The sequence below is a fragment of the Rissa tridactyla genome, chromosome 2 (assembly GCF_028500815.1).
Source record: "Rissa tridactyla isolate bRisTri1 chromosome 2, bRisTri1.patW.cur.20221130, whole genome shotgun sequence".
Lineage (NCBI taxonomy): Eukaryota > Metazoa > Chordata > Aves > Charadriiformes > Laridae > Rissa > Rissa tridactyla.
Window position 1 is genome coordinate 24046995 of NC_071467.1, and position 12530 is coordinate 24059524.

Below are 12530 nucleotides of genomic sequence, written 5' to 3' on the forward strand. Positions count from 1 at the left end.
ATAGGATTTCCCCAGAAAATACTGGTCTATTTTTAACATGCTCCCCAGTTTTTATTGGTCTCAGTCACTGAAGCTGAGCGTGCAGCGGAACGTTCACCCTTTGTACCACAAAGGCCACGAAGCGTCCTTAATGCCATGCCATGGAAATGATACAATTTTCAATTCAATTCTGTTTCATTAGTACTTACCAGCTGCTCCTGCTGCTTGACTAAAATAATACCCCAACACCGCATTACACAATTGGGATTGTTCGTCCAGTCTTTTCTTTTGTACAATTGTGATGCATTTGAAGGCACGAAACAATACTTGGTGTTCTGCTAAGTTACAGTATTATGTTACCCTGTGACCTCCTTCACCCTATCTATCGAGGTCATCCACAGCAACTGCACTTTCAGAACAGAAGTTATTGCCTTATTAAATGTAATCCACCTAAGTCCTAGCACTAGTAAATTATTTACTGCAATACACTTGAGCAATGTTATAAGGTAATAATAAATAAAAGCCTACTCCAAAGGACCTGTGGTATGCTCCAGGCACTTCTCAGCTGGAATTAGGCCCAGAGGACAAGGAAACAGAATGGAAACTGCTGTGACTGTGTTATATAAGATTATTTATATAGTACCACAAATAATATATAGCTTAATTAGCCAGTTGTTTAGTACTTCCACACTTTCTGTTGTTCTGCCATTTTATGTATGCTCTGAACTTGTCTGTGAAGCCATTGTTCTTTTGTACCTCAAATCCTTTTGCAAATCCTGTCTTTCTACCTGCAAAAAATATAAACAATGAATTTCTCTTCCCTCTCTGCTCACCCTTTGTAATCTCATATCTTGATTTGCAACTCACTGACATTACTCGTTGTTGTGGTCATGCCCACAAATCACATAATAAAACTCGAACCTAACTCCTTTCATTAAGGAGTGGCTGGTCCTACACCTTTGCATGGGGAAGCCAGATCTGTGCAGCTCCTTTCCCGTGTGCATCATTTGCGGGCAAAGGAAAAAAAAAAATAGGCCAAAGGCTGAGCAACCTCAAAACCCAACAGCGGTGAGAGAACGGTGACACCCACGTGAGGTTCACTGCATCCCCTAGCACCAGAAACTGCGAAGCAGATGTCCCCTGGTGTCCATGTGGTGCTAGGAGCACCATGCTGGCTGGACTTACCCCATGTCGTGGAGTTAGAAGAGGCCTAGCTAAGAGATAAAATTACTGAACAGAAAGTTGGTTCTGTTTCAGCTCAAAGCAGGACACCCCAGAAGGTCTCTCTCCCCAGATTTCAGTAGGGTATCAGGAAGGTAGAGCATGAAACCACATGTTGTGGTTCCTCCCTTCCCACTCCCATGCACAGTCTAGAGACAACTATGGTGTCCTCCTGCTGTCCCTGTCCCTTCACTGTAATGTCCCTTGCCCATCCTTCTTTTTTTTTTTTTTTTTAAATGAAACCATTCTCCATTTTTCTTTCCTTCCTTACCCTAGGCATTCAATTTTATATGCATGTCCGCATATGTACACACAGATTATGTATGTATAAAGAAAACCTCAATAAAATTAAACACCAAAGCAACAAAACAAAAACATATTCTTCCATTACTGGACCAAAGAGGTTCCAGCAACACCATAACATCTGCTGAACATCAGCTGGGGTGCACTCTGGTTAATACATGCTGCTCAGTAACCATAAAAAAGATACTTTGATAACTACAAAATTCAGATAGTTCAGAGTATATCACTGTATTACTTCAAGGAGAATTTGATTACGGGCAGCAACTGATTCACGCACAGACTGACAATGTTTGGTGAACGCAGCGCCTACAGAACTTAGAAAAGCTTCGGGTTGCTTGTGAAAAACTCTTTCAGACCAAGAAATAATTGGAAAAAATCCCCCACCAGGAGAAACTGGCCATGCTTTGCCATGAGGCTGGAAGCTAGCCACGCTGAAACCATTTTGCTTCCTTTTCTTTCCTCTGTTTTCCTTCAGGATTGCCGCAAGTGTTTCACACCACAACTATGCTGAAGCATAGTCTCATCACAGCAAAGATCACATAAAAATGCAGCTAAAAGAAAAGAGTACCTGTTGGTGTGCTTTAATATATTTGCAGAATTAGTGTGTGGAATAGCACACACCTTCAGGGTTAGCTCTTAGTATCTCGCTTGTAGATAGGCAAACGTAGACTGGTCTCGATTAAGTGATAGTTGCACAGCAAAAACAACAACCACCACCCTTAATAACAAAAATTTGAGCTTCTGAAATCCAGGCTTTACCTTCTCTAGCAGCACAGCTACACTGTCAGTCAGTATTACTATCAATTCATTTTCACCAAAAGCAGGAAGGAGTAACTGAAGCGTTGAGCACTTTTGCCATCGTGAAAAATAGCTTTTCTAATAGTTGTCAGCTTTCTGGTTATTCAGAAATAGAAGAAAACTTCGTAAAGGGAGCTACTTAAATACAATATTTTTCACTAGCAGTTGAAAATAAATCCTGTAGTTTCAATATCCTCTTTTACACCGTTATAAATTATAATTTTAAGCTTGACTCCGTCATGCAAAATTCAAAAGATAGTTCTTTGGTGGGGAGTGACAATCATCTAAATGTTTTAAATAAAATTTCACTGCATTTTCTTCTAATCGTATAGAAGAAAAACCACACCTATCATAATATTTTGCTTCTTTTCATGCACAAATGCTACTAAAATGACCCAGAAGTCTCCCCCAAACGAGAAAAGAAGATGACAGCTGGCCAAAGATAACAATCAAATCAAACAACACCCTGACAGTACTTGAGTCATTTAAAATGAGACAGGACAAAGCACTTAAGAATGTACCACAGGGAACAACTTGCACTGAGGAGGAGACAAGAGTACATGATTTTGGCCCTAATTCAGCAAAGCTCTTAAGCACATGCTTAAGTGCTTTGCTGAATCAGGGCCACCATGAGCCAGATTTTCAGAAAAATCAGAAATGAAACTCTTCTTTCTGCGTAGATACCGCAACGTATCGGTGAACTGAGGGCTCTTACATGCCTGTGCCTAGGCACAACATCTGCATTTGCAATTATTTAAGCTGCTCGCATGCGTCAGATAGCTTCTACAAACGTGACAGTACTTTGACTATCCTAGAAATCTTTTTCACACTTCTCAATTTTACAGTTAGAAAGTCATAGAAATTATGGCTCCAAAGGGTGTTGCTCTCTGCATTCCTGGGCTCATCTGAACTCTTCATCCCTGTGAAGGAAAATAACATAGCAGCTCCGCTTTGTTTCGTTATGTATGAGGAACCTGGGGTTATTTTTAGAGTAAGCATGTTCATGTTTACTCTGAACGAGCCGGTGAAAGCAAGCAGCACGGTGGAACCTCTCTTCAAGTACGACTGTTTTTTTTTTTGGGAAGCCACAATATTCTTTGAACTAAATGGTCAGAACAGAAACAGCTTTCTGATGCATTTGTAAAAACTGAAATGCAGGTCTATTCATAATTTAGGTCTCATCACAATTTACGTGAATGCTGCTGTGTATATAGACTTTTAAAAATTTTAAAAAGCTTTTTTAAAAGCTTTTTAAAAATCAGGTTTAAATAAAAAAAGTACGCCTGATACAAATTCACTGGAACATTTCTGATTCCTCCGTTAGTGAGAGATCCCATACTTGTGAAGTCCATCTATAGAGTAACCGTAGCTATTTATCTGAGTGCTTTGTTGCCTCCACTGCTAAGCACAGAGGTATTTAACAGGGAGGAAACTCTAAATAATAACAGCAGGACTAAGAACAAGATCCCAGCTTGTGGAGGAGCTCTGTTTAAATGCTAGTATGAAGCTCTCAGTTTTTAACACGAAGTCCGATTTCTTAGGAAATCAGGGATACCGAAATTCTAACTCCTTTGTTTTTTTGGTTTTTTTTTTGGTTTTGTTTTTAATTCAGGCGTACTCCCATGAACAGCTGAAGCCTTGTGCGCAGGGAGGTACAGGCATGGTGTACTTGTGCATGCATGTTACAAGTTCCCGGCTTTCCCAAACAGCAGAAACCTTGCCTTGTTACAGCCAAAGCTGCAAAGTTTTGCTCTTAGTTCAGGCTGTACAGCTGATGCTTTTAAATCTGAGGGCTCGGGTGTGCCGGTGAAGGGGATAGCCACCACGTTATCTTGCTGTCTCATTAATAACTGAGCCAAGCTCACCAAATCATTCCACCAGCACACATACACCAGGCTGACACCGTGCTTCTAAAAGTATAATCTTTCCTCCAGCTACTCAACCTGCCTGCCCTTAGCCCAATAAAACAAGAAGGAAAAATAAAACCTTCCCTGAACTGCCTTTGATTTGCAACACCAGTAACAGCTTACTATTGGGATAGTAGCTACTAATATATGAAATTTCTCCTTTATGCACATTTCTCCCAGGACACTCGCTTGCCGGTTTACAGGCATTATCAAATGACAGTGCTTCACATCATCTAATGTTATTGCTTAAAATAATTTCCAGTAACTTAACCCAAACTTGTAACATTTTTACCACTTCCTCTTTGGGGCTTTCAGGGTTGCGGTTGCAAATTTAGGAGTTGTGTACACTACTGAGGATTAGGAAAGAGGACAAATCCTTTCAAGCTTCAGCTCTTCTAACCTTTTGCACTGGACTGCTTTTGGTCACTTTGATCTCTAAGGGATTCATACTCTTTAATACGTACTGAGGAACTCTGCCAAACAATACAGCTCTGCATTCCTTTGCTGTGTGACAAGTAGAAGTAACCTAGAAAATCCAGCCCCTCACTGCAAAACTTCTCGCGGAGATTTTTTCCAGTACGGGTTAGTTTTCAAATGTTTAGGTACTGTTTTGAAATGGCCAGAGTAATCTTCACTTCTAACCGAACCACTTGGCTGTTTGATGAATACAATTACACTGAATCAGGATGATCTGGGTTTTTTTGTTAAAGCAGAATTCCTCATCAAAGCTTACTTAACATCTGCACTAAGTTCAAGTGGTTTTCAAAAAAAACCAAGAATCCCCGATATCTGCAGTGCAGCAAAACCAAGCAGGTTCGTAAGGCATTCCTATAACTCATTGGAAAGTAAACATCAGCCTGATGACGTCTTCGTGCTGACTTAGTTACAAGTCACCCTGCCCAACGCAGAATTATTCTTTTCTTCTCAGATATACATCACGTACCAACGAAAATACTATTTCACAAAGACAGTGTAAACTTGTTCTATAACTGCAATTATTTTATCAACAAAAAGCCTATACAAAAGTTACTAAACCTTGATGAAACAAAAGTTACTGAACCTTGATGAAAACAAAAGTTACTAAACCTTGATGAAAAGAAACTATTTCATATACATACTGTGAGGCTATTTCACAAGAAAACACTAAAACAAACAGATTTTGCAGTTATAACTCACATGGAGAAACGGCTGGTGAGAAGATCAGAAAACAGCATTATCGCTCAACTTGATATTTAATAGTACGTTACCTAGAAGGCTAATGCCTAAACGAGACAGCCCCTGTCTCAGTCCTTCTCCCAGGCTCTCTGGAAGCTGCCTCCTCCATTCTTCTTGTCTGTTGTAATGCTCCTCATCCAGTGACAGCCTATCCATATTCCGAGCAAGACTTGTTGCCAGATTGGTAATTGACGTCAGTGTACCTAAATACATGGAGATATACATTTGGGTCTGGATCAAAATGCTTTAATTTAAAACATGGAGACATTCTATGCCTCACTGAAATACTAAGCTTACGAGCAGAACAGCAAGTCAATTGAAAAGTCGCCCATGTGTAACACGCTTTACTATACCACACTGCTCCTACGGTCCACGTCACGCCTTTTACATTAGCCTGCACCAGGTTTGCCTGGCCGGTGGGAACAGCAGCTCATCCGAACATCCCTCTCTAGTTCCCGAACTTCTGTAAGGCTAACCTAAAGCGGGGGGGTGGGCTGGGGTGGGGGGTGATGGAAAGATCAACAAATATTTACAGAAGGAGCCCGGGAGGACGTGTCCTGAGGGAGCCTGGAGCAGCAGCGAGCGGCTGGGCCAGCTGCGCCGCCGTCTCTCCGGGCGGCTGGAAGCCACGCGATGGCACTGTGTGTACAGACTTCGCAAAACAAAAGCTGCTCCTGTTCTCAGGCCAGCCCAGCCCTGCTGTCAAAACCTATCCACCTACTCACACAGTTATGACAACTGTATCTACTTTTCTTTTTTTTTCCTTGGAAAAAAAAGAAATAATAAATATGATGAGGCGACACAGTGTAGAATTTCTGATGGTTAGCAGAAGTACAGAACACCTTTAATATTTCTGCAGTTATCACATGAAATACCGGCTGAGCCAATCTCTGCTTCCCACTGGGAGGTTTAAAATTCTGAAGTTTCTGAAACATTCTTACACACTGTAGTTAAGTGGTGATCTGTTTAATACATAAGATGTTATATATGAGCTTTGTTACCCTCCCAGCATTTTGCTGCAGCCTAGCACGCCAAATAAAGCTGCAAGCAATATTGTTTAAAACCTTAACACATCCTTTAACAACGCACAACAACAAAGCAGTAGTTGGAGCAACAAAGTGAAAGCTCTACCTTTGGAAATGTGTTTTACAAATGATGTTGTTCCTCTGGAAACTCCACTGACAAATGCTCCTGGGCCTCTGGTCAGCCCTTCATAAGGGAGCCTAAAGAAATCGGCTATGCCGTTCCCTATGCTTCTCACCAGACTAGCCGGGCTTCCGAGAATTTCCAACGATCCGACAACCCAGCCTGTGTGGAGAAACAAGACACATGTTACGGCTGCAAAAACTGCAGAAGCAGCAGTTGTGAAAAGGTTATTCCTTAATTCTTTTTTTCACACTAGAATTCATCGCATTATGAACTTCCTTTGAGCAAAACACGGGAAATAACTCATCCACTATGAATTCAGAAATGGCAATCTTTCATACTTCGTAAATCAAAGAAATCCTTTTGGCAAACTCACAAATAGCTTTAGAATGACTTCCTTCCAGGAGCTTCCCGTATTTCTGCTAAAAGTGTCCTAGAGAGGCGGATGCTAGAGCCTCACAGCTATGGAGGAACGGGACTGCAAGTCCAGATCGCGGGGTCGGTTTTAGAGGCTATAAGGCAGCATTGTGATTTCACATCCCTATGTGATAGAATTGTGACAGGGAGTTTACACTGATACAATGTACTGCTTTACCGGAGTGTGGAGGTCAATTGCTTGATGGAGTGTTAGGAAAGGGGATGCAGATTTTTGACAAGTGCTTAAGAAGTTATTTTAAATCCACCCCAACCCTTCTAAGCTGATCATTTTCTTTTAGAGTGCAGTGAAAGCCAGACAAATGTCTTTTGCTTAGTACAGTTGTGTAAACAGCAATGACATCTACATGCTGATTAGGTTACTCATAGGGGAGTATTCCTTATGCATATCCCAGGAGAGGTATCTGCGGATCTGGTTTCCTATATAAATGCGGGGTTGCCAGCAGCTTGCTGGACGGCTGAGCGCGCAGCAATCTGCTGCTGGAAGGCTGTTTGCAGGTCTTGTCTTTCTCAGGCTGGTTGGCAGCAGATTTATTAGGGAAATAGTGCTGCATAACTTCTTTTTCGGCAGCCCGGAGAGAGCTATTCAGAAATGGCAGTAAACGTTAAACGGGAACTGCCTGGTCTTTGAGCCCTGGGACCACGGATTTCAACTGGCACTGTCTGAGCGACACAAGGCGCCACGGGGCCAGGAGACTGAAAGATGGACAGACTGGCCTCCTGCTCTCCCACCGAGGGCCCTTGATCTGCGCTGCCCTCCTCATCCCCATCTCGTCACCGCGAACTCCTGCTATCCAGATGCTTTTCTTGTTTTCTAGTAACCCCTCCCAGTCACTCCTGTGGAAGGCTGAATCATGAAACTGAACAGAAGAGAAAATGTTACTCATATGAAATGAATTAATCTCATACTATCATTCTAAGCTCCCGGAAAATCTATTATTCTTGTTGAATCTGTCCCACATTTCAGCCCTGGCAGGTTGAGAACTCCAGTATACGTAGTATAAAAAGCGGGAACCGCAGTGGACATAAGGGAGAGGGTGGAATGGACTATGAAAACAAAAAACAAGTACTACTGGCAACACGACAAGCAGAGCTGAACGAGCACTGTGGCCCTGCGGTGCCTGCCCTGGAGAGGAGCATCCCCCTGGCAGTCCTTCCCTGCTGGGGACCAGGGGAAGCCAGCACTCCAGGCTGGGCCTGCGACTCCCTCGCTGTAGTATTTTTAACAAATTATCCTTGCCACTGTGTGAAGTGATGAAAAGCTGGAGTGGCGGGGAAGCGTGTACAGATGGAAGAGATGCTCTTTCTGCTTTTTCTGATCAATAACGTTGCAATAATCCCTTACAACCAGCCTTTTTTTTTTTTTTTCTTCTTAAATGTTCTTGGCATTCCTTGTCCCGAGACAGTTATGTGACGGCAAGGGGCTGCATGACACTGCGGGTTAGTGCCTTGCTGCCCTGCAGCACCCCAGGCAGGCACCGCCAGGCTGGGACACTGGAGACTCCAACTCCACTCACCTGTTTGGCCAGACAGTAGGTTCAGGAATGAAAACTGGAGTAAAACCAGGAATGAAACTGGTTAAACACAAAGCTGAGGGGTTGCCTGGTATCCCAGGGATGGGCTGTTGCAGTCTGGCTCTGGTCTGTGGGCTGTCACTTTTTGGAAGGAGCATGCTCACCCTTGGAGAGCACCCAGGAGGAACGTGCAACCTCCAGGAAGGTTGACTCTCCCTGGCCAACGCTCAGAGCAAAAGTCATGGCTCCTCACTGCCGGTATGGATCACCCAACCCAAGGAGGAAGGTGTGGGAGTAAGTAAGTCAGGAATAGGAAAATGATGAATCAGGAATAATCCCTCAAATTCACAAACTCTGTGCTGCATTTTACTTTGCAGGAATATAGTATTATGTCAGGTTACCATTTCCCAAAGTATGCTTAGTAATTATATCCACCAATATGAAATAATTATGACTGTATCAGCAGAGAGCCACCGCATTCTCTTTATATGAAACTATAGTGTTAGATCTGGCTGATACTAGTAATATTTTTAAATAGGATTTTATTAACTTTTAAATAGAAGCCTACTTAACTAGAAAAGGATGGGAGTTTTCCATTGCAAATTTTGCTAATTTGAGACAAGCAATGCTAATCAGCATATTTGAGCAGAGGTCTCCAGCCCCATTCACTGCTTACAAGACATGGATTCTGGATGCTCCTTTGCAACACATGGTGCAGCCTGATACACCGCCTTTAGCAGGCTTTGGGGCAAATCCTGCCCCCTCCCACAGGGCAGCCACGGTCTTGCACACAGCTAAGGGCAAAATAAGACTATATCCCACTTGAAATATAAAGCAAAGCTGTGTGGGAATGTTCTTTGTGCAGACTCTACAACGATTTACGCATATGGCAATGGTGAGCAGAAGGGGGGGTCAAATAACCCCTCATTTTGCACATTAATGTGGTTAAAATGCAAGAGAGTGAGGTCCTCTTCCATAAGAGACCAGTCCAAGAAGTGTAACTCACATGATGGTGAGGAAAGGACTCAGAGTTTGCAGTCCATATAAAGCTTTTTGCTTGATTTTTTCCTCCTTTTTAACTTTGTTGACATACTCAGCCTTTTGACAAGTGTCACAAACTCTTCAAAATGAAGCATCTTATTAATCAACATTAACATTGGTCAACATTAATCAACCCAATTCCCCATTTTAATCGTGGTAACCCCCTTCAAAAAATACATTTCAGTTTCAGCGCTTTGAGTAGGATTTAAGTAGTAACTAAATACACGCCTACGTGTTTTCCTGACGAGCAGTTCCACTGAAGCAAACCTAATTTCTTAATATTTAAACCTGCTTGATTGCAGCTACATCATAAGCCCAAGAAGAGCAAGGAGCGGCCTGTGCACTGCTGTGCGCCGCAAGGGTAGCACAGGAGGAAAGCCCGAGAGCAGGCTCAGGAATCCCTCACTAGCAGCTGTGCCTCACCTGGGATGCTGCAGATGAAAAGCCAGTATAACCCCAATTTCCTGCTGCAGTCTATCACCACTTGTATCACCACTCCGAGCCACTTGTGGGGAGAAACGTTCACACCGTGGACCACATTTGGCCACAGTTTCACTCTTAATTAGGAAGAAACTACATCTGCCCTTTTGTACTATGGGATTTGACTGTAAAACAAATCCAAACAAGTGGTAAACAGAAAAACCTGAAAATTTTACAAGCAAAATAATGCAAGAAAATAATGAATCGGTGCACAATGTTCCGGTGCGCAATGGCGTACGCAGTTGCCATAATCAGCTATGCACGGCAGGTACGCACGCAGTCAAAGACCAGATCAGCATCTCTCTATTTAAAAATACCTGAAATGCATATGTACAATTTTGGAAACTGTGCATAGAAATCAGGTCACAGCCATGCTTGCAGCACGAATGGAAGCATCAGGATTTCAGAAAATCTGACCATTAGTATTGCAGGAAAATAAATTCCATGGTTCAGTGTGGAGTATATTACTTGTGTGTGATCATGGAGGAGCTTCCTGCTATCTCACGTACAAATTCCATTCCACACTAAGACAGCAGAGAGCAAATTTCGTTATTTCTAAATTAATATTTATGGGAAAGAGAATGTACCTTCTAACCTAATAGCTTAATAATTGCTCACTATTGATCCTATATGGAAAAAAGTTAGTAACAGCAAACTTCATAGTTCTTGGATCAAAGGACAACAAACATCTGTGTGCCAGTTTAGCATGAAGGCTGCATGAAGAAAGACAGATTCCTAATCATAAACTGCAGCCAAAAGGAGTTTTAACAACAAAACAACATTCGGGGCTGTAATTTACTCCTGAATGCAGAGCAACATGCTGAATAATTTGATTAAATGTAGTTTTGGGGAGTTTATGTGAGGAATGTGGGTTGATTCTGCCTAGTGCTATAATATAAAATGACAAAACCTAAGCCAGCTAGAATACATTTTTATGCTGCGTTCAGAGTTTTGTAAAGCCTTCAGGCGGCTGGCTAATGTTTAGCACAACTTTACAAATCTTCACTGGTGTCTGCTCAGCCATTTTATTTCCCTTTTGTCATATGGCAGGACATGAAAGGTGTCTGAAAATATCATTATCAAACAGTGTTTGAGGAAAACAATAATTGTATGGCTAACATCTAGGTTATTCAGCTTGAGAGACAATCACAGAATCCTGATACCTAATAAAAATGCTACATGTAATGGAAAAGTACTGACCTGCTCTGAAAAGCGCTCCAGCAGCATAATGCATGGCCAAGGCATGGACAAGTTGCCTGGCAGTGGTGAAGATGGGTCCTCGTTCAAACACAGAGAAGGAGAGAGGGGTGTGATCTGAGGCTATATACAGTTTCAACGAAGCATGAATACTGACAAGAAGATTAACAGGTTGTATTGTTAATTTTCTTAACTTCACGGGCTTGACTAAAGCTCTTGCATGCTCTCTCACTTGTTCAGGCAGTATCAGGGTAGTATCTGAAGTATTCATGGATCGACAAGCAATTTTGTTTTCTGGAAGATATGTATCAAACAGAGTCTTAATGTAGTAAACAAAGGTGTCTTCCACATACAGCCTAGCTGGTTTGAGCTCAAAGCTGAGGTCATTCACGTGAAACACGAAATTCTCTTCCTCGGAAAAAGCAATGCAGAGTTTTATAAAGCAGTTTTCCTTATAGCTTTCCAAATCTTTATTACAAACAATGAGGTTGTTCACTCTGGACCACTGCACGGTCTCATTTTTCTCTCCTTGGCACAGCAGGACTGCAAAGTGGAAATTGGATTTGCTGTACAACTGATTGTCCAGTTGCAAGTCTTCACAATACACTTGGAGACTATGAAATTGTGGGAGGCCTTCCATGGCATCCTGCTGGAACTCCTGTGACAAGGATCTCAGGTAGCTGGTGGCTGGAGCCATGTGGAGGAAAACGTTGTCTGCTGTGAGACGCAGAAGTTCAGATGATACTTTGTGGTTTGTAATATCATCAAATGCAGCAAGACTTAACTGACTGATGAACATTTTCAGTGACAGGGTCTGCTCTTGACTTCTAGACAGGAGGGAAAAGAAGTTTTGTTACTTCATGTATTTTGAGTTCACCTGGCATCTTGCTTTCTCAAAAAACTATCAGGAGAGACGTTCCCTATAATACATGGGAAACTCATTGTGCAAGTCCTGTTAATGATAATGGGATCTGTCAGCCTTAATCACCACAGTGGGTACCAGCCGGGGGCCTTCTAAGAAATGGGATATTACACGTTTATGCCAGGTTTCCTCTTTCTTTCTTATCAATTAACAGGATAGTTTGGACAGGAACGTCTCTACGTACACAGCAATTCCCTATTGGATTTGCAACAGAGCCAGATATTAAAGCAGACAACAGCAGACACAACTTGCTGGTAATTCGCATACAGCCTCAGCTGCTACAATATTTTCTGGGAGCCACTACTGAAGATTACTATTATGGATAATTCATTGCACATCACACGCAGCGAGTGCCCCCCAACAAAGCTGCAA

At 42.3% G+C, this 12530-nt stretch overlaps 1 protein-coding gene across 3 annotated transcripts in view; it reads right to left on the minus strand.

Annotated features, from left to right (window-relative positions):
• Positions 1–12530, minus strand: part of VPS13B (vacuolar protein sorting 13 homolog B) — a 480344-nt gene that overhangs the window by 13106 nt on the left and 454708 nt on the right. For all 3 annotated transcript variants that reach the window (XM_054189533.1, XM_054189532.1, XM_054189535.1), the window contains exons 56-58: positions 11240–12063; positions 6555–6731; positions 5456–5626 (exon numbers count right to left, since the gene is read on the minus strand). In XM_054189533.1, coding sequence (XP_054045508.1) covers positions 5456–5626; positions 6555–6731; positions 11240–12063 — 1172 coding nt within the window. The remainder of the gene's footprint in view (positions 1–5455; positions 5627–6554; positions 6732–11239; positions 12064–12530) is intronic.